Source organism: Arachis stenosperma, chromosome 7 (assembly GCF_014773155.1).
Source record: "Arachis stenosperma cultivar V10309 chromosome 7, arast.V10309.gnm1.PFL2, whole genome shotgun sequence".
Lineage (NCBI taxonomy): Eukaryota > Viridiplantae > Streptophyta > Magnoliopsida > Fabales > Fabaceae > Arachis > Arachis stenosperma.
Window position 1 is genome coordinate 8,680,769 of NC_080383.1, and position 22,019 is coordinate 8,702,787.

Below are 22,019 nucleotides of genomic sequence, written 5' to 3' on the forward strand. Positions count from 1 at the left end.
ATCTTTTGATACCTGCAAAATATATACATGAAACAACATTGTATCAATGTTTGTATATAAAATTATATGATTAACGTAATTATAAAATTGTTTGTCAAGAGAATAAAATTATACGAATTTTTAGGATAATTTTAATATTCTCAAACTATTAATGTACAATAAAAATTCATCTATTAGTTCCTAGAATTTCTAAATTTTTTTAAGTGATAGTAATAAAGTTTAATAAATAAATAGATTTAGTAAGACATTTTGTTATTACCTTTTTATTATAGGCTCTCAAAAACTTCTCTATATACCACATTCATCGTGCAGTTATCTTCCAAGTGTCCATGATATTGCAACAGCACTCGCAGACCATCTTTACTCGTTACCCTTGATAACGCAACATACAATTGACCATGGGTGAAAACTGGCCTTAGAAGGTAAATTCCAATTTTCGATAGAGTTTGTCCCTGAGACTTATTTATTGTCATTGCAAATGATATAATAATTGGGAATTGTCTTCTTTGAAACCTGACCGGCAATGTTTCATTATTTGGAATCAGATTCAGTCTTGGGATAAGAACAATACTTCCAGCTTTGTTACCAGTTAAAGTCTTGCATTCTATCACATGATTTCCCATTCTTCTAACTTGCATCCTTGTTCCATTGCACAAACCATTAGTTTGGTCTATATTCCGCAGCAACATAACAGGAGCGCCAACCTTTAGAACCAACTTGTGTGGTGGTAGACCTGAACAATTTATTCCATTTAGAATCTCCGGCGAGAAAGCATCTAACTCAAATTCCATATTTCCCTCTTCAGCACACACAGAGTCTGAACTTAAGTAGACTCTTTCATGTCCAGGTAATCCTGCAGTCATCTTGTTGTTGACATCACTGACACAATCCAAAGTTGGTGCAAGAATTGCTCTATCCTTGAAATAATTTTCAACGGATAAATTGGATAACATATCTGAATACACGAAATCAATGAGGTCATCCAAAGCTGTCTCAGAGTTCTTAATCAAAATGTCAGATGGTATATGAACGATCGATTCACCATCTGTTGTATCACCAGCCAAACCATCACCAATTTTGAGTAGCCATTCTACAAAATTTCTGTGTTCTTGTATGTTGTTGTTTTCATCTAGTGACAATCTCATGTTTTTTGTAAGCTTCAAAACCTTACAGTTATGCCACAAATATGAAGAATTAATAGAAGACTGAATTATATCTTGCCTTGAGCCTCTAGGAATCACAGGTAAAATTTGTCTAAAATTTTCTCCGAGAACAACAACTTTACCTCCAAATGGCAAATGAGCATTATACGAATCTGAGCACCTTAAGATGTCTCTGAGGCATTTGTCTAAAGCTTCGTAACAATACTTACTTATCATTGGAGCTTCATCCCATATGATTAATTTGGCCTTGGATATTAACCTTGCAAGAGGACTTCCTTGTTTAATGCTACACAAAGAATCCTCATTTATGGCCAAAGGAATTTTAAACCTTGAATGTGCAGTTCTTCCATTAGGCAGCAAAAGTGCAGCAATCCCACTCGAAGCAACATTTAAAACGATACCTCCTTTAGACCTAATTGAGCATGATATAGTTGACCATAAGAACGTTTTTCCACAACCACCTTGACCGTATAAGAAGAAAAGTCCACCCATATTACCGCTAACAGCACCAATTATTTGATCGTATGCAAATTTTTGCTCATTAGTTAGCCTTTCTAAATACCCACCTAGTTCATTCGCAAGAGCATTAACGTCAAAGTTCAACTCTTCCATTATAATTCTGTCTTTTAAGTTGGACACCAAATTTTCTGAAGGATATGGCATTCCACAATATTCTTTCAATGACCTGCCATTTGATTGGAGCAAATCCTCAATTTTTGCAAGTGCAATATCTTTTATTTGGACTTCTGACATGATTAAATCTGTATTTTTTCAATTTAAAATAACACAATTACTTGAAAAATTATTAAATTAATCTCTGATAAAAAATGTTTGAAATACACTATTGAATGATAAATAACACTCCTTGTTTTCTATTTAAAAGATGTTTCATTAGTAACATGTCCTTTTAAAAAATATTATTGTGATTAACATGAATATCAAAATCATTATAACATAAAATAAAAAAGACACATAAATAACTGATGCAAATGCAAGTATTGAAAGTATGTGGATTTAGCTAATTGATAACTATCAATCAAAAATATTGCTGCCCCTAACATTACTCTTCTTTTAATACAGAAAAAATTTCAAACGTATTAAGAATATCACTGTTCCAATTATTTTAATAGTTGATTTCAATTAATATATACACTTAAAACTCTTCTCGTACTCTATGCCAATCAAACTCAATATCCTAATCAAAATTACTCATTGACATGAGATGATGACGTGGCAATTTACGATTGGACGAGACACGTTGGCACACGCAGAGTCCCTCAGGAACGAAGGCGTTTTATTACTGTCGTTGGTTTTCTTCTTCGCTGCGCTGATTCAGTTCCGAAGAGAGTGATCGAAAACATAAACAGAGAATGACAAAGTTTCAATCTTTCGTATTTGTTGTCGTTTCTGCGCTGATTTTAATCTTCCAATCATGCCCTTTTGCTGATGCACTCTATGGGTCATCATCACCTGTGGTTCAGCTCAATCCATCAAACTTCAAGTCCAAGGTGAATTCAAATTTCTTCCAAAGTTCAATATTTGAACCCTTTAAGCCCTTGATCCCACTGTTTTTCCAAATGGGTATTGCTTTGAAACTTCAAATTTTGCATCTTTTTAGTTGAAAATCATCTGGGCTTTATGAATCCCCCCCTTCTTTTCTCTTCCTTTAGTATTTTATTTAATTTATTATTTTATTTTTCCCATTAGTGAATGTAGTAGTAAAATGAATTTAATTTTGGCATACAAAATCTTTATAATGTTAGTTGGATTGATGATTTTTTCTTGCAAGCAAATATTGTTGGGATTTCAATTTGGTAGCTGAAAACTCATTGGGAGTTGTTCCATTGTTGTATCACAATGTTGTTAAGTTTCTTCATCAGAATGTATGCCAGTTTCGCCTTAGGTGGATGAAATATTGTGTTTTTAATATGTCATTGATATTGTTATGAGTTACCTTTTATTTATCCAGTTAATCATTAGAATTTATGGTTACTATTTGAATATTTGCAGGTTCTTAATTCAAATGGAGTTGTCCTAGTTGAATTCTTTGCTCCTTGGTGTGGCCATTGTCAAGCTCTAACTCCTACATGGGAGAAGGCAGCTAATGTGTTAAAGGGTGTAGCTACTGTGGCAGCACTTGATGCTGATGCTCACCAATCTCTCGCTCAGGTTACTCATTGTTCATTTCTCCATAACTTCCATTTTAGGTTTGATGAAATGATAACATCTTTTTAATAAATAAGATATGACTCCTTTGTTGTTCATTTCTTGCAGTAAGTTTTTTTCTGGCATATGAACTTGCTATAATGCATGTTTTACAATTCCTACACTATGTATGTTAATGAGTGCCTTTTTATACATCATCAATGTCTTTGTATTATTTAAAATGTGATTAACTAGACCTCTCAGGCTCAGCACTTGCCATTTTGCATATTTGATCGAAGAACCTAGTGCACAAGAATGAAAATGTTTTAAATTTTAAAGTTTTACTTCCTATGGTTTAACACTACTCTTTGTATGTAAAGTTTAAAAAAAAAATATCTGGTTGCATTGTTCTTTTGTGAATTTTCTTGATGAAATAAGTGAGTATGCCCTTGGAGATTCTTTATTATCCTCTTCCTTTCTTTTGCATAACATCTGATTGTTCGCAATTGGAAATCTTATGGGGTTAGGATGTCATTTTTTGGATATTTTCTTCATTTCTAATGATAAGTTTTTGTTGACAGTTCAAAGAAATTAAATTTGTGTCTTGTGCTATTTCAAATCACTTTTAGGAATATGGGATTAAAGGATTTCCAACCATAAAAGTGTTTGCACCTGGAAAGCCTCCAGTCGATTACCAAGGAGCAAGAGATGTCAAACCAATCGCAGAGTTTGCACTTAAACAGGTTTGTTGGAATCTCTTCTTGGTTGTTCTCGTATTTTTGGCAAAAGAAAAAAAATTACCATTTATGTCATATTGGACTTTGGGCAGACTAGATAGATAGCTTGTGTGTTCGATAAACCCTATTTCTATGGAATATATCTAACAATATCTCATTATAGGAACAGGTTGAGAAAAACTTTAAGCAGACTAAGAGACTATTTAAACTAGTTTTCCTTAAACACTTTCAAAATTCAAACTAGTTCTCAGAGTTGCCAAACTGCCCCTATAAATAATTTCTTTATGTTCAGGTAAAGCAACTTTTGAAAGATCGGTTGGATGGAAAGTCAACAGGAGGATCAAGTGAAAAGAAAGAAGAAACCAACGCTTCAGTAGAATTGAACTCCGGCAACTTCGACGAATTGGTTATCAAAAGTAAAGAACTTTGGATTGTGGAGTTTTTTGCACCTTGGTAAGCGTTGCCTATGCTTTAAAAATATTCCATAGATAGATATCATTATATATAACCTCGCCGAACCTGAGGTATTTATACCTTTTTATCCGTAGTTCTCATAAAATCTATTGTCATTTCTCTCTTAAAGGTGTGGCCACTGCAAAAGATTGGCTCCTGAGTGGAAGAAGGCGGCCAATAACCTCAAGGGGAAGGTTAACTTGGGTCATGTTGACTGTGATGCCGAGAAGGTAAGAATACACAATACGTAACTAATAATACACCCTGAATTCCAAAATATCTTTCAATATGGAAATTCAGTACATTCATAACTCAAATGTATAAATTATGAAGACACCAAATTACAATTGATATATATTATGGAACGGACGGGAGTAAGAACTAGTGACTCTTAAATTCATCATTGATCAGAGGAAAAGATTTGTATTTTCCTCTTAAATTTCTATTGTTCTGATGTGGTGGTTGTTCTCAGTCCCTAATGAGCAGGTTCAAAGTTCAAGGGTTCCCAACTATCTTGGTATTTGGTGCTGATAAAGATAGTCCAGCCCCTTATGAGGGTGCAAGAACTGCTGCAGCCATCGAATCGTTTGCACTAGAGCAGCTAGAAACAAATGTTGCTCCCCCAGAAGTGACGGAGCTACATGGTCCAGTAAGTGGTTTCCTTTCCATCTTTACTTGATTTTGGGATTTTTAGTTTGAATGAGATCAATGATGTACCATAAGCCTTGTTTATATAGGATGTTATGGAAGAGAAATGTGGTTCTGCCGCAATCTGTTTTGTCGCCTTCCTTCCTGACATCTTGGATTCCAAGGCAGAGGGAAGAAACAGATACATTCAACAGCTATTATCAGTTGCGGAAAAATTCAAAAGGAGCCCCTACAGGTAAGTAAAGAAGGGTTGGCTTTTGCTTTTCATCCATCCGTTAATTGCACCTTGTGAGAAATCTTTTCATGTCAAAATTGTTTGTTAATTCCATCCATGCTTAAAAGCTATAATATGGATTTAATTTTTGGTGGCTACTCATGTGAAGATGATAATTAAAATATTGACATATTATGTTAAACAGTTTAGTCAAACATGTCAAATCATCTAACAGTTATCATTTATCATCTTCACGGATATCTTCATGTCAGTGTCATTTTAAATTTTTATGTATTGGCAGTGTAATTTTACATACTTTCAGTCATGTAGTGTCACATCAATGGAAGTGTTTGACTTAACTATCCACCAACTTTAAATTCTTACAAATGCAAACATCTGAATAACAACCAAAGTCTATGAATCAGACAATTTCATAGTATTATATTATAGTTAATATTTATTGATTTTTTTCCTCTTTGAATTTGTGTTTTCAACAGCTATGTGTGGGCAGCTGCTGGTAAGCAGCCGGATCTTGAGAAGCATGTCGGCGTTGGCGGCTATGGTTATCCAGCCTTGGTGGCCCTCAACCTCAAGAAAGCTGTATATGCTCCTCTCAAGAGCGCTTATGAGCATGAGCACATTGTGTAAGTTTCTTCTAATTTTAGCCTAAAATAACAAACACTAAGAACTCCTTCTAATGAAATGAAAAAGTATTTAAATATTCGTGGGTTTCTTTTTGTCTCCAGTGAATTCGTGAAAGAAGCCGGCCGAGGCGGCAAAGGCAATTTGCCACTCGGAGGCACCCCAACCATTGTAAAAACAGAACCATGGGATGGGAAAGATGGAGAGATAATGGAGGAGGATGAATTTTCACTTGAAGAGCTCATGGGGGAAGATTCCTCAAACAAGGATGAACTGTGATGAAATCAAGAAGGGAATTCATACAGAATTTGAGGTTCCAAGTCAACCGATTTTGAAGTTAGAGCCTTGGAGGCAATGTTAGTGTACCAGGGTCATTGTTTCCATGATGATTAGAGAGGAGACTACCTTGAAGGAATATAGATTGTTGTCATGATGTTGTGCTGACTGTTCTTTTTCATGTTCCAATCCAAAGACCAATTGGTGATCTTTTGAGGAGCATAAAATCTGATATTCAATGGAACATATTGAGAAAATCTTGTGTTTTGGTAATATAAACAGTGCCAAGGTTAACCTCTGTTATTTTTAGATAAAATTATACTCTGATTTTAGTAAAAATTAGTCATATCAAACACACATATCTTGCTTTGTCATATCATTCATATTAAGAGGAAAGAATTAGTATAATATTCTATAGAATATAAGAATAAGAATAATAAATATGTTGCATAACTTAAATTACTACATATTATTAAAGGGTGGTATAATTTACTTATATTTTATTACCTTATGTAAAAGATAAATAAGCTAAGTCAGTTAACTGTTATCAAGCCATCTGCATTGATTTAATAAAATAAAGTAATTGCAACATAAAATAAAACCAAACGCTAATGCCAAACCCTTTTGATATAGATATTGAAACTGGTTATACACTAGAATTCGCTATCTCCAAAATTTCAACCATGAAAGTTTATGTACCTACATCTATAAACATTACATGCAAAAACCTACACAACCAAGTGCCTTGTGCTTCCTAATTCTAATGCACTCTCCAGTCTTGAAATTTGGAGGGAGCATCTCTGGAATTCTAATCTTTTAATCCTGTCTATTATTGTTTCTATTTGGTTCTGAATTTTGTGGGAATCAGGATGAATTCTAAAAGTTAGCATTGTGTATCTTCCATAAACAATCTCTTCTTAAAGGTGAGTCTGTAAATATGGCTTTGATGAAATCTTCCACCTACAAAGAGATTACCAACAAAAATGTAAGTAACATAACAAGGTGCAACAACAAATTAAGAAGCTTATATCAAACATGGTTCCAATATTTTTAGTTCTATAACAATGACTAAGACTGTAAAAGAAACGACAATAGTTATTCCCTTTCTTTTCTTTTTCTTTCTATTTTTATGGTGAAGCACTGGATAAAAAAAAATAGTTGTTTGGGAATTTTATTTTAAGATTGAAAACTTCATCCAGTCTATATTTAGAAATTTCAAAAGTTATATTTAGTTATAAAATTACAAAAAACTCAGATGATTAACCGTTGGAAAGTTCTGTATGAAATTATGATCATGGCAGAAGTTTCAAAGCATCCAAGAAAGGGAATAAAATTTATAGTCGCAAGTGATGAAGCCATTGATCATTATACCTCAGTTATCGTAAAGCCACAAGAGATCAGTTCTTTATTCTCCCAAGATGCTGTAATGGATTTTAAAGGCATATCTAACAATTCTGATGCACATGAAAGATGAAGAAATTAGTTTTGAAGAGATGAGCTAGTGATAGATAATCAAACATAACTTCTAATCAAATAATTACATATATGACGGAACATGCCTGATAGTTTGCGGATTTTACTTAAAGATGGTATAAGGTTATCAAGAGATTCTCCAGAGAACTCGTGCGATTTCTGATCCATGGTGGCCAGGGAGTTGAATAAAGGTGATAGGCTTTCCAGCATTAACTGGATTAGTCTTTGTAGCTGGAAATGTGAGTGGAAGTTATTAGACCAACTTCCGAAACATCAATGGCACAATTACAAGCATTACTTCATAAATTCAAGGAATAGAGTATAGACTCTACCTGTAAAGTCTCATCTGCTGCCATGTCATCTAAGAGGAGTATATCTCTTGCAATTCTTGAGAAAACCGACTCTATGACTGTACTCATGCTTTTCCGGTAAGTTGAAGGAAGCAAGAGTGGCTCCCATATGATACGCACTTTCTCCAGGATGAACACAACCTAAACAAGACACCCAACTTCATGTCATTTATGAAAATTAGAGGAAATCAGCTTGTAGCTTGCAAGAATAAGGAATGGAAGAAAAGCAGGAAAAATGAAAAACCTATAGGTTAATAAATGATATCATCCACACATTATACTGGCAAGAAAATTTACCTGCTCTATGCTGAATTTAGCTGACTCAAATTCTTTCATCTGATGGGTATTTTGAAATCCATCAGCACCATCTATGGCCTATAAAACAATGTGTAAAAGGCTTAAGGCTGTGAGTAAAACATAACTTCATGGATATGAGATATCCCTACAGATGAACAGGGATTGTAACAGAGCCAGTACCTCCTTCAAGTTGTAAATAACACGATGAACTTGTCTCTGCAGTATTCCTTCTGCCAAAAGCTGAAACCTTGGAGCCAAATCAACAAAGACAGCATGCTCTTTCAAGGAGCTTGGAAAGTCTGTTCGATACTGAGACAACAGCATCCAAATGAATGAGCCATGGAAAAACAACCAACCAATATATAAAATACACAAGGTATACATTGCATATCCATATCAACTATTTCATGTGATTTACAAAACAGAGCCAGTAATGTAAGCAAAAGCTACAATCTACTATCAAAATAATCCATGTGAAGACGAAATCAGGAGGAACAAAAAAAGATCCGTTTTGATTAAAAATGTTATGAATTTACTTCATCTTTAGTTAATGTTATGAATTCACTTCATCTTTAGTTATTGAAGTATGTTTACCTCAAATGCAAGACCAAGTATCTCTTGTGAAAGATAAAGACAGTCATTATGCATCAGAACAGCTACTTGATTGATGCCATCTAGCTGCCTCTCTAGCTTCACAAGTCAAAATAGAACTTATTACTGTGAGGCCAAAGCATACAAAGATGAAATTGAACAGTCAAATACAGTGACGACTGAGAACTCCGAAGTGACACTAACGTCATAACCACAATAAGCATATCTGCCAATATATATATATATATAGTAACATTTGACATTGGACATAAAATTGTTCGTCTTTCATAAAATTCACACTATGAAGTAACTGATTGAAGAAAACTAGCATGGACTGACCTTGACAGGGACAACAACCTCATAGAGGAGTATAGCATCTCTAGCTGCACGATAAAATTCCAATGCAACTCTTGTAGATGACAGACAAACATCCTGAAAATTAATCATTCATTTATTAATGTGAAACTAATTGTAGGTCAACTAACTGAAAATATTTACATGAATGCAATTTAAGTAACCTTACACTAAAAGTATGATCATACTAATAATTGCATGAAAGATGAATATATTAACAAATCATGCACTTCACCATCTCCTGGTATGTTATCAAATCAAATCATTCAAAGTCTTCACAATCTAAGTTCAGTACTACAAAATTACTTATTTAAATCTTCCAACATCATGGATTCTACCAGGGAAAAATTGGTTATTGGAATTTAGTTTCCTTTCTCCATCATGTCACACAATGTACTTCCAGCAATATTCTTTTTGGAAAAAAAAAAAAAAGAGAAAAAAAGAAAATACAATTCTTTTTTAGAATACCTGCAGAGTCTGATGAACTAGCTCCATCAATTGTTTGGCTGCTTTGGATACTAAACACCTTTCTGACAAGAAAAGCAAATCAACCACATGGCTGGATGATTGCATAGAAGCTCCATCATTCTTCCCAATAGAACCCTTCCTTGTATACTCCTGTAGCAATACTCTCCATCAATAACTAGAAGATTGAAATAGCAACAGAACAATTCGCCCAGTCTGGAAACTCACTTGAGGTATGGAAAAGTCACACTCTAGGAGCAGATTTCTAGCCTTTGACATGATCTCGGTCTTTTTCTTGTGTGCAAAGTGAACCTCAACATCATCAGCAAACTTGCTCAGTCTGCTATCATTGTCATCTGATGCGGAGATGAACTTAAGGTCTTTTAAAGCAGATTCAAATTCAATTGTACATTTGACGATTTTCTGAAAGTCGGGAAGTTTTGATGCATCTGTTGGTACAACCTGAAACCAGACACCTAGAGTGACTATCTGCAAGTGTTAAATACTCACTTACACCATGGTTCTTAGAAACTGAAAGTGAAACTATCAATGAAATAATTGCCCTAGTTCATAATATAGCCCAAGGATATGATCAATTCATCAAGTATATTTCATTGACTGGGATTAGTTACTTCTGAGCTTGCATATCATGAAGTAATAACTAGGTTCAATCCAATTGTCAACTGAAAATAATTAGTATACAACTCTTAGAATAGTTTCAACTTTCAATGCATGGATACAGTCTCGGTTCAATCAGGATTCATATAAATAGAGCTTACAGGCTAACCTTTGAAAGAAAGCTGGATATTATCAGCTCTGCTATCCTTGGCCATGTTGACCTTCCAAAACACCGGATCCAAGAATCATTCTGGAAGCAAATGCTCCTGTAAATGAATTTGATAAACAGCAAAATCCCTGAATAAAGCAACTCCCCAGCAACATCTTCATGCTGAAAATGGAAATCATATATTTAGAAACAAACTAGCAGTGTAATTTACAATTCTTCAATTGAGTCTAGAATAAAACCAAAAGCACACCTCCGTAAAGAAACAAAGTAAAAAACACAAACACACACACAGGTGCACATGCGCACAAAAAGACAATAATCATGAAATGGGTAAATCATCAAGTTGATACCAATACTGTGCAGAACATTACATTCACCTTATTATCTGGAGATGGAACTAGCTTCAGTACAGCTAATTCAGGATTCAGTTCCTCTATAAATGAAAGAGGTTGCCCATGTTTTACAAATGGATTCATAACATGCTTGATCATCAAATCAGCAACTTTAGCAAGCCCATACTCTAGAATACCAACTGCCTACAAATTGCTTTAAGTGAGAGGAAGCAATAGCACAAATAGATAAACCTGAGCTTATCAAATTTAAATAGATAAACCTGAGCTTTTCAAATTTAAAATTTACATGACCGCAGTAATGAAATTTACACAAAAATAAAAGGAGATAAATTAACTTACATCCATTGCCTCCAGAACTGTTTGTAGCTGAACCCCAGTCAGATTCTCAACTTGTAAGTGATATCTAACTTCAACTTGATTCAAGTCCCCATCAAATCGCACAGACTTTTCCATTAACTTCAAAAGGACCTCTTGAATCTACAAACCCAAACCGAATTCCTCTAAAACAATCACAAACTAAATAAAAATCACAAATTATCCAAACGTCATTACTATCACAGAAATAATAGGAACTGATTATATGGGTAAACCTAATTACACCTGTACTTAGTCTCTGCTCGGGGCAAAGACATAATGATGAAACAATGCAACACATAACATCCATGAATGTTCGTCTCTGTTCATTTTAACATTTTCATGCACCAACACTGATCCATTCACTTCACTCTATCTCCATATGAATTAAAAGATTCTCAGCATCTCTAACCAGTCAAAATAAACATTCAACATGAACGAATCATTAAAGGTAATTCTTTTATACCTCATCAAAGCACTGAAACCATTCCTTCCGCAAAAATCCATACACCAATGGCTCTCCATCCTCAACACCACCATTACCATTACCAACATTTCCACTAACCCTAAGCGCCACCTTCAGCTCCTTCAACCCTTCAGCAGCGAAGCCAAACCGTCCATTCCTTAACGCTTCCCTAACACTCTCCAACATCTCATTCGCCGCAAGAATTGTCCTCACCAACCCTAACAGCTCCCTCTTCACCCTCAGCTCCTCCCTCTTCTCCCTAATCTCCGCCACAACCTCGCGCACCTCGGCATCGATCATCTGGTCGGAGATGAGCTTGAGGACTCCGGCGAGGTCGTCGGAGAGAAGCTGGGACTGGGAAACGGCGTCATTGGCGAGAGAAAAGAGTGACTCGAAGTTGTCGCGGTGGGAGAGGATGTAGGATTGGACCTTGGATCGGATCTGAAGGGAATGCGATTCTAGTCGCTGGATGAGGAGGCGGAGATCCGGTGCGGAGAGCGGCGTTGTTGGATCGGAGAGGTCGTGCGCCGAGAGGAGATCTCGGACGTTGATCGCGTCGAAGATCGAGTCCATCGGACGGTTGAGAGAGAGGGAGAGGTGGATTGAGGGTGCAGGTAGCTGCAGTTGGATAAAATGGAGGCGTACGGTGGTGATAGTTAACGTGCGCCTTCGTTTGGGGATGTTTTGGGTGAGAGCTAACGTGCGCTCCGCGAGTGATGAGTGATGGTTGAGGGTTGAGACTGGTAAACTGAGTTTGGACTTCATGGACTGGAACGTGCGTCGTTGTTCGTGTGTGTCCGACCCGGTTCACAAATGGATCCAGATCTTCAATTGTGATTTTTATTTAATTAAATTCTTTTGTTAAACTTTATAATTTTTTAAATTTATAATTAAATTTTTACATTTTAAAAAATTTTAATTAAATTTTTATACTAATTTTAAATTTATAATTAAATATTTTTAACATTAAATGTTATATAAACATTTTATCCACCTTACAATACTAACGAATATATCTTAAATTTTTGACATATTTTATTATATTAAAATATTTTTAAAAATATTAAACACATAATTATAAATTTAAAATTGGTATAAAAATTTAATTAAAATTTTTTAAAATATAAAAATTTAATTATAAATTTAATAAAATTATAAAAATTAATAAAGTAATTTATTTTTTTTATTAAACAAACACTTAAACCGGTTGTTTGGATCGGATCCTATGATCTGAAATATGGACCCAATCCTTGGATGTTAAATTACAGTTACACCCTCCCTCCAAAATTTAAATTACAGTTACAACCTCACTCCCCTTTCCCGATACTCCATAGGCCACTTCAGCTTTCAAGTTTCAACTGCAAAATTCAATCTTCTTCAGCTAAATCCGTTTCCAATGCTTCAAATAAATTTTGGGCATTCCTCACATTCACCGAAATGATTCTTCACCTCAGTCAAAATCGCTCCTTTCTCTTCGTAAACCCTAAGCTACCACCACCACCATTTCAACCACAAACCCGGTTACGTTTTTCCTTCAAAGCTCGAACCTTTCGAGTTTTTAACTCCACCCATATCGCTACTTTGAATAACTTCTCTCCTGTTGAGTCTAAACGCGTGCCTCGTCATGTGAAAATTGAAGCTCAGCGTGTTCTTATGGATTACTTGCATTCAACACGTGGCTACAGCTTCTTGGATGCTGAGTATATCAGTAAGAATTGCCCCAACTTTGTTAAATCTTTGATTGCAAATATTTTTGTTGGTGGAAATGATGTTGATGTTGATGTTGATGGTGTTGCTCATTCATTGAGGAAGTTTCTAAGGTACAATCCCATTAACGAGTTTGAACCATTCTTTGAGAGCATAGGGATTAGCCCCTCTGAGTTGCAAGATTTTCTACCTAGTGGCATGTTTTTCTTAGCTGATGATTCTGCTTTGGTTGATAATTTCCATGTTCTGTGTAACTATGGTGTACCTAGGAACAGGATTGGAGAGATTTATAAGGAAGCAAAAGAGGTATTTGGGTACCCTAAGGGGTTCTTGTTGGAGAAATTTAGAGAGTATGAAGAATTAGGGCTAAGTAAATCATTTATCATCAAGCTTGGTGTTTGTTGCCCTTCAATTTTGGTTGGTGATCATCATGGTGAATTTGTGGTGGTTCTTGATTGGTTAAAGAGAATTGGGATTGAAGATGATTGGATTGTGAGTTACATGTCTTGTTCAAGGACATATAGTTGGAAGAAAATGCTTGATGCTATTCAACTTCTTGATGAAGTTGGTTATTCTGAGGAACAAATGCACAATTTGTTCAAGGCAAATCCTAAATTGTTATTGGAAGGTTTTGGTAAGAAGCTACGCTTGTTTTTGGTTAGATCACATAAGTTAGGTGTTAAGGTGAATGTTATGTATTCATATTTTACGGAATATCCTCATATACTATTAAACAAGTGTGCAAAAAATTTGTTGAGAGTGATTGATATTTTGTGTGCTATTGGAATGGAAACAGATGAAATTGCACGAATTTTGTCTAATTACATGCATCTATTCAGCACACATTCCTTCAAAGGTCCGAGAACTGTTATCTCGGAGTTGAAAGTTGAGAAAGCCGAATTACTCCAAGTCATAAAGGACGATCCACTGAAACTTATAAGTATGGCTTCAAGTTCGAAAAAGAAGAGCCCCAAACAGATATCAGTTTATGATCCGCGCAGACATTTGGACAAGATCACTTTCCTGCTGAAACTGGGGTATGCAGAGAACTCCGAGGAGATGGCGAATGCATTAAAAGTGTTTCGAGGGAGAGGTGATCTATTACAGGAGAGGTTTGATTGTTTGGTAGAAGCAGGTTTGGACTATAACAGTGTGATTGGAATGATAAAAAGAGCTCCTACGATTCTGAACCAAAAGAAAGATGTAATTAAAGAGAAGATTCATTTTGCCACAAACATCTTAGGCTATCCCTTAGAAAGCATTGTGGCATTCCCAACATACTTTTGCTATGATTTGGAGAAGATTGCTCAGAGGTTTTCAATGTATGCATGGTTGAAGGAGAGGAAAGTAGTGAATCCTTCCTTAACCTTGAGTACCATAGTTTCATCCAATGATAAACGGTTTGAAAAATATTTTGTAAATGTGCATCCTCAAGGTCCAACCATTTGGAAAAATATAAAGAGGTTATCAAAGAAAAACAAGAACAAGTAGTAACAGCTCCTTATTTTGTATTATTTTCCTTAACATGTTAATTTTTACTAATATATACAAGTCTTACTAACTCCTTTTACCTAAAGGGAAGCCGGGTGCACAAGCATCCCACGTTAATGCAAAGTCCATTAACCTAAAATGCCTTGATATTTTTTCTGTTTGAAAGATAGGAAATACCTCTCAAATGAATAGGGTTTCTGTTTGCTACCCACCATAAGTGATGAAATCAAAAAGGAATATAAGGAAAAAACAAGTTATATAAAATTCAAAAAGGGTACAATCTTTAATATGTTTTTTTGCTCACACCATATGCAAATTCAGTGCCTAAAAGTACATATTGAGATTCCCTGTTGCTGATCCTTGATCAGATTTACTTCTATTATATGCATTGAACTGCAAAATCTTTGATTAGATAATACCATTGAATTGCATGGTAATATGACCTTGCTTGATATAATAACTGTGCAATGCAATCAGAGTTATTAATCAAAACATTGAAACATTTTATATATTCACTCTGCTTTGTATTAATGTTGATTGGGATGGTAAACCACATTCAATAATAAAAGACTGTTATAATAACAAATCTTATCAAAAATAGGTTAATAGATTGAGTTGGTTGAGAGTTGAGATATGCAAAGTTCTTTGTCTTGTCCTCCATAATGCACTGAACCAATGCTGTGAAAGTTATGGTCCCTAACTGAATTTGTGACTTCTGACATTTCACTTCCTGATATTACTTTAAAGAGTAATGTCTTTAATTATGCAGAATTCTTTGGTGTGAAATTGGTAGATATAAATTCCTTGAATTGAAAATGGACATTCCTGTTATTGGTTGGTTGGTAGGTGCTGTTTCCTATAATATAATATATGTCCATATAATTTTACAATCATGTAGGTCAGATTCCTAATGGCTGTTACTTTCTTTTCAATCTTTTTTAGGAAACACAGAAATTGGCCTAATTAGTCTAATTAGTTAGGTAAATTGCTTGTACTTTTAACACAAATTAGGATGAAATTTTGCCATATATTGACATAGAACCACAGAAGTAGCATTCAATTATATTACTAGAGTGAGGAAGTGATATGCTTATTCATCTAACTTTCATTCCCATTTTTAATTAAAAACTTTAATGGTACAATAACAGAGCAGATATGTCATATATGAAAAGAAATATAAATAACTAGAAACAACATGAAGCACTTTTTAATTTTAAGCACATTTCACAGTGAATGTGCTGTATTAACATTATATATTATATATTATACAAATATCTAAACCCAATTATAATCATTCACAAGCCTAACATGGCATGACCTCACATCTCATCAATTCCAACTATAGAGGAGGAAACTAGAGGAAGAATAAGGGTTCATAATAAGATCAAATAAAATTTCCCTAGTAAGTAATAAGTGGATATTATTTAATTATAACTATGATAATTATTTTAAGAACTGAGCTAAAACATGCTTAACCACATAATCAGCAACAATGCTATTGGTTCTCTCAGTTGGATGAAAAGCATCCCAGAAGACATATTTGGTGGCATCTGAGCAACTAAACCTGTCTCCTCTGCTGCATGCATATCCCATTTCAAACATTCCAGTCCCACAACATGCCACTGATGTTGATTGAAACCCTACGTATAGAGAAAATTATGTTAATTATGGATTTCCAAAATCAACACTAGCCAATTTTCCTCTGTGGTATCAATAATCTATAATTTTTTTAATCATAAGTAAAATTTGTAACTACCATCTTATATATGAATCAACTTTACATTTATGATTAAAATAAAGTCTAAATATCAGCATATATTAGACCAAAATCCCAGAAAAATCACAAAAAAGTTTATAACCACTAAAATCATAAATAGTTAATTTTATAAAAATAGAAAATTATTTAACCCTAGATCTTTTGTAAAAAATATGCACATATTCTTCATGTGTGTTTGCAAATGCATCAATGAGAATCTAATTTTCTAATACAATATTATTTTAGAAAATTAAACGTTCCAATTTCAAAGGTCAACACAATAAGATCATAATTCTATAATATTATCCCATGCTAATGTTTTTAAAGCATAAATTTACTTTGAGTATTATGAATTATTTTTTCAAAGTAACAGCGTTGGAGACACGACCTAACCAGTTAAAGCAGGAGCGCATTGCAAAAGGAACGAATCGACCGATGCACACTGGATGGTGGACTCATTTATATATAGTTGAAAAATAAAGTAGCTTACCAAATGTAGAAGGCTTCTTGATCATATACAACAAGATGTAATAAGGGTTAGAGAAGACCAATCTGATCCCAGGAAGTTCCTTGTTGAGATTAATGGCCACATTCCTGAGCTTATCATTGAACTCCAATGCAACATTATTGTAACTTGCAACACAATCATTTCCACCAACAATGTTTGTGGTTCTCTCCAATGGCAAGCACCCCATTGGAGGTAACCCACCTAGTGATATCTTCCTAGCACCAGTTGCATAGAGATTTCTGATGAAATTCCCAGCAATTGAAGCAAGAAAGTTTTGGTATTGCTGTGGTGTGTATTCAGATTCTCTGCCACCTGGCATGGTGTAATAGTTTTCTAAGAAATCATTTGTTCCTAGACTCATTATGTATAGTGATTCTGATATGATTTCATGTGCCTTTGTTTCACCAACATATGTCATTAGCTTTTGTTGATATTCCTTGTAGTACTCCAATTGCTTCCATAATGGTATCACAGACTGCATTCAAATTAAAATTTTGGATCATTTTTCTTAAAATTTAAGCAAACATTGACTTTCTACATTTTTCTCACGGTGAATGCTATGGTACCTTTGACATTGTGCCTAATTTACCAAAAAAGGCAAATACATAATATTTAATAAATTTTAAATATTTTACTTTTTACTTTAAACATTTTATTTTTTACCTTTAAAAGCAAGTTAGACAATTTAGGCACCATAGAACTCACCTTTACCTATATACTTATAGTCTTATATTATACTATACAAAAGGAATTGGCCAACTGAAAGAAATTTGGTGTACAACTTTTTTTTTTAAAATATCTTTTATCATATAAGTATTCATATATTTATATATTTTTAATATTTTTTTAATTTTTTAATATATACATAATAAATACATTCAAAACTTTAACTTTGTATATTTTCATAAAATTTTTTGAATAAGTAACTTTAATATGTGTTCTTAGAATATATATTAGTTAAACTTTTTAAAAATTTTATATTGAATAAATAAAAAATAGATTAATAAGAACATAATAACTATTATAATAAGCTTAGCTTCTTTTTAAAATTATAAATTTAGTGGTTGCTCATTAAAAGTAAAATAATATAAATACAGAAAGGGAGGGAGGGGACCTAAATATATGCCATGGGTGAGGAATTTTTTTGTGTTTTTTTTTTATGTATAAAATAAGAGAAATAATGTATATCTGCAGTTCTGCACATCATTCTGTATTGGACACCATACTTAACACATCACTTTCACATAAATATTTATATCGTCTGATTTAGATATGCACATACATGTGAATCTCCGCTCCATACCTTTACATTACTACATACATTAATAATACTTTTACCATTTCTACATATTTCACGGGTTTCAAAAGCTTTTCCCTAACATTATGAGTGATACCAAAGTTAGTAACTATTAAAAACAAGGAGACAAATTAGAATGTAAAACGTAATTTTAATTTTTAAAAGCATATTAAAATAAGACCTTATGAGAGTTTATTAAAAAATATTGATTTTTATGTATAATGTGTTTAGTATGTAATTTAAGATTGAAATATAAACATATTTAGTCAAATATGAAATAAAAAGTTTGATTGCTATGTGAATATCTACTTAAAATATAAAGTGATTACACATACGAAGATATTTTTATGTAAAGATAATAGTTATAATATAAATATGTATTGTGTTAAGTAATTTAATCAATTATATCAAATTATTTAACAATTCTTAACTATTATTATTACATGAAGATATTTTTGTAGAAATAAGTTGAACAGAGTATTTATATATAAGTAAATAGTCAAAATATTCTCCAAATTAGTTTTTAATCTTTTTTAATTAAATTCATCCTTAAAAAATATTAAGTATTGATGTGGCATATTACGTGCTATCACATTGTTCAGACCATACATCTAACAGTCCTAGTTAGCTGCTAACATAATAAATTTATGCAATTAAATCAAATTAACTCTAAATTGAGGGAGATTATGAGACATTAAAATCTTTCCATTTGAAGTTAATTTGATCTAATTTCATAAACTTATCGTCTTAATAGCTAATGAGAATTGTTAGGTGTGTGTTTTGATGTCACTTAACGTATCATATTATATCAGCAAACTCTACATCATAAGTAATGAAAATGACAAAAGGACTAATGATCAACTTAAATTTTTTTAAGGACGAATTTGATTAAAAAAAATTTAAATACCAATTCCAAAAACAAATGATCTTTCAAAAATAAATTTGATCATCTACTTATTTATATATTATTATTTTTGTCTCAATATTTATGTTACATGATGTTTTTCTAATAAAAATAAAAAACAGGGCATGATCACATAATGATGAGAAATTACCAAAACATCAGAGGTTGCATTGTCATAACCAGTGGCAGCAGAAGCAAAAGTAACACCAGTGGCAAAATCAGTAATATTGTACTTAGGATCCAAGTAAGCAGGCACAAATTGTTTGAGTCCAAAAGCCTCAGAAATGAAATCAGTGGGTATTCTTCCATTGCTGAACCTCCCAGTTGCAACCCCACCTTCAAAGTCACGTCCATATGGCTGGAAATTGCTCCTAGCAATTGTTGGAATGAAGTTGTTGTTCCCTGCATCCACTGATGAATCACCAAACACAATTATTGCTGGAACATTTGCAGCAGCACCACCATTACTTGTGATCATGATCATGAAGACTAGAAGGATGAACATTGGAATGTTGTTGTGGAGTTCCATTATTTTTGAGTGTGAATATGATGAATTTGGAGTGAAGTTAGTTAGTTATTATTATAAGGTAGGGTGGGGGTGAATAAGTGAAATAATAAATATATATTAATTGGTTAGGGACTATTAATGGAACCTTTGATCTTTTGAGGTTTGGGTGAAGAAGTTGTTGGCAACCATAATTGCTTAGGCAAGCCCACAGTTCTTTTGGATGGCTCTGGACATTAAAATTAATCTAGCCTTCAGTATCTCTTCTATAGTTCCGTTAACGATTTTAAATCCTCTCTAAAATTCAATCATATTCTATTAATCCAAAAATTTCTTAATCTAACTATATTTGTATTCTAAAGTTTAACACCGATCCAACCCATAACAAATTAAAAAAGTTCAGTCAAATATATTTAACCATTTCATAGTTTATAAATATATTAATAAAACAAAAAAATCATATTAAAATCAAAAGCAACAAAATTTTAATAAATTTTATTTATATAATAAAATTCTGTATTGTTAATATTTTCTTTATTTGAAGGAAAACATAATTTATCAACTAAAAAAATACAGTATGTTTAAAACTTTTAATTCAAAAAAGTTTTTTTAGTCAAAATAAATAAATAAATAAATAAATTAGTCTATTTAATTTGTTAAACTAATAATAAACGATTTGGATTGAAAAATTATGGCTTATGAATAAAACGTATTTAAACGGATCAGTCCATATAACACATAAAATTAGACAAATCAGACCTAAATGTATGATCAGACTAACTCGTTTAACAACCCTACACCCAATCTTACTCGCAACTCAATCGCTTCATTCTTAACCTAATATATTACTGGTCGAGTTGCCAATTCTATATAAATAGTTTGGATTTGACTGGATGTATGCAGTATGATTAGTATTGCTAGTCCTATTTTCAATTCATACTTATTTATTTTAGATTATATTATTAGAAATTCAACTTATTTAGTTTGATTCTATTATATGTCTCACAACTATTAAGAATAAAAGGCCTTTAAATAGTTGATAAATATAAAATATTTTTTATCTTATAAACTAGTTTTTGAAATTAAATTAGATATACTCATTTTAATTTTAATATGGTATCAGAAGCGAATGTAAAAGAGGTGTATTTTAGCTAAGGAAGTAATTAAACTTAATTAATATTATATATGTTAGTCTAAGAATATGTTTGTGGGTGATTGCAGGGACGAAGATACGGGGCGAGTGGAAACCTCGGCCCAGCTTTTAAAAAAAAAAAAAAGATTAATAGTAATAAGTTATTAAGTATAATTTAATTTTTTAAAAAATTTATTTAATATTTAGTTCAATATAAATAAAAGTCTAATCTAACTTAAATATTTATAATTTCTAATATCTAAAAGTAAGTAACAATATTAAAAAAATTTAAAAAGATATTATTACTAATATTTTTAAATTAAATAAAACTTTTTAAATCTCATAAAGTTGATTTTTTTTCCTTCTTATGAGCGTCATCCTTGATTCATTTGGTATTAATTCTCTATGTTTCAACTACTACAATCGAGAGATCTTTTTCAGCTATGAATGTTGTGAAGAATAACTCAGAAACAAAATGAAAGATGAATTTCTTGCTAATTGTCTTTTAATTATATTAAAAAGAAAATTGCTGAAAAATTTAACACAGATTCTATTATCGATGAATTTTATGATACAAAAAATCGACCACTTCGTTAATAAAAAATACATACATATTTTTTATATTTTAAAATATATTCTTTATCGGTATATTTTTGTAATACATTTTATATTATATAATTTTTTGCATAATTTTTTAATATTATATATATTATTGGTCCCTGCATGATAATATTTTTAGATTCGTCCCCTGAGTAATTGGTATCTAAGTTATTTATATCATTGAGAATATAATTTGATTAAATTCTCGCTCCAAGAATTGTACGTAGTGTCTCTCTTATTTAATAAAAGTAACAGACGAATAATTTGGATCCTTTAAATTTTGAATTTTTATTTTAAAAAATAAAGTACAATTTCTCACTCTTTTAATAATTTTTTTTATATTTTCTTTTG

At 32.6% G+C, this 22,019-nt stretch overlaps 4 protein-coding genes across 4 annotated transcripts; 2 read left to right on the forward strand and 2 right to left on the reverse strand.

Annotated features, from left to right (window-relative positions):
- Positions 1–2,422: 2,422 nt before the first annotated feature.
- Positions 2,423–6,617, forward strand: LOC130940873 (protein disulfide isomerase-like 2-3). Its single transcript, XM_057869147.1, has 9 exons — positions 2,423–2,671; positions 3,174–3,332; positions 3,938–4,051; positions 4,338–4,498; positions 4,629–4,728; positions 4,971–5,147; positions 5,236–5,381; positions 5,858–6,004; positions 6,107–6,617. Exons 1-9 carry the CDS (start codon positions 2,534–2,536, stop codon positions 6,279–6,281), a joined length of 1,317 nt encoding a protein of 438 aa, XP_057725130.1. The 5' UTR covers positions 2,423–2,533; the 3' UTR covers positions 6,282–6,617.
- Positions 6,618–6,887: 270 nt separating this feature from the next.
- LOC130940872 (centromere/kinetochore protein zw10 homolog) lies at positions 6,888–12,509 on the reverse strand. The gene is made up of 14 exons (XM_057869145.1): positions 11,769–12,509; positions 11,288–11,425; positions 10,973–11,131; positions 10,596–10,757; positions 10,037–10,270; positions 9,812–9,961; positions 9,329–9,421; positions 8,993–9,088; positions 8,579–8,707; positions 8,399–8,476; positions 8,084–8,242; positions 7,838–7,982; positions 7,650–7,732; positions 6,888–7,238 (listed from the first exon to the last, which is right to left on the reverse strand). Exons 1-14 carry the CDS (start codon positions 12,339–12,341, stop codon positions 7,155–7,157), a joined length of 2,283 nt encoding a protein of 760 aa, XP_057725128.1. The 5' UTR covers positions 12,342–12,509; the 3' UTR covers positions 6,888–7,154.
- A 598-nt stretch (positions 12,510–13,107) lies between these two features.
- LOC130941674 (transcription termination factor MTEF18, mitochondrial-like) lies at positions 13,108–15,176 on the forward strand. Its single transcript, XM_057870239.1, has one exon. The coding sequence runs from the start codon at positions 13,206–13,208 to the stop codon at positions 14,964–14,966; it is 1,761 nt and encodes a 586-aa protein (XP_057726222.1). The 5' UTR covers positions 13,108–13,205; the 3' UTR covers positions 14,967–15,176.
- Positions 15,177–16,131: 955 nt separating this feature from the next.
- On the reverse strand, positions 16,132–20,010 carry LOC130941742 (GDSL esterase/lipase At2g04570-like). Its single transcript, XM_057870319.1, has 3 exons — positions 19,583–20,010; positions 17,213–17,705; positions 16,132–16,606 (listed from the first exon to the last, which is right to left on the reverse strand). Exons 1-3 carry the CDS (start codon positions 19,958–19,960, stop codon positions 16,410–16,412), a joined length of 1,068 nt encoding a protein of 355 aa, XP_057726302.1. The 5' UTR covers positions 19,961–20,010; the 3' UTR covers positions 16,132–16,409.
- Positions 20,011–22,019: the final 2,009 nt, after the last annotated feature.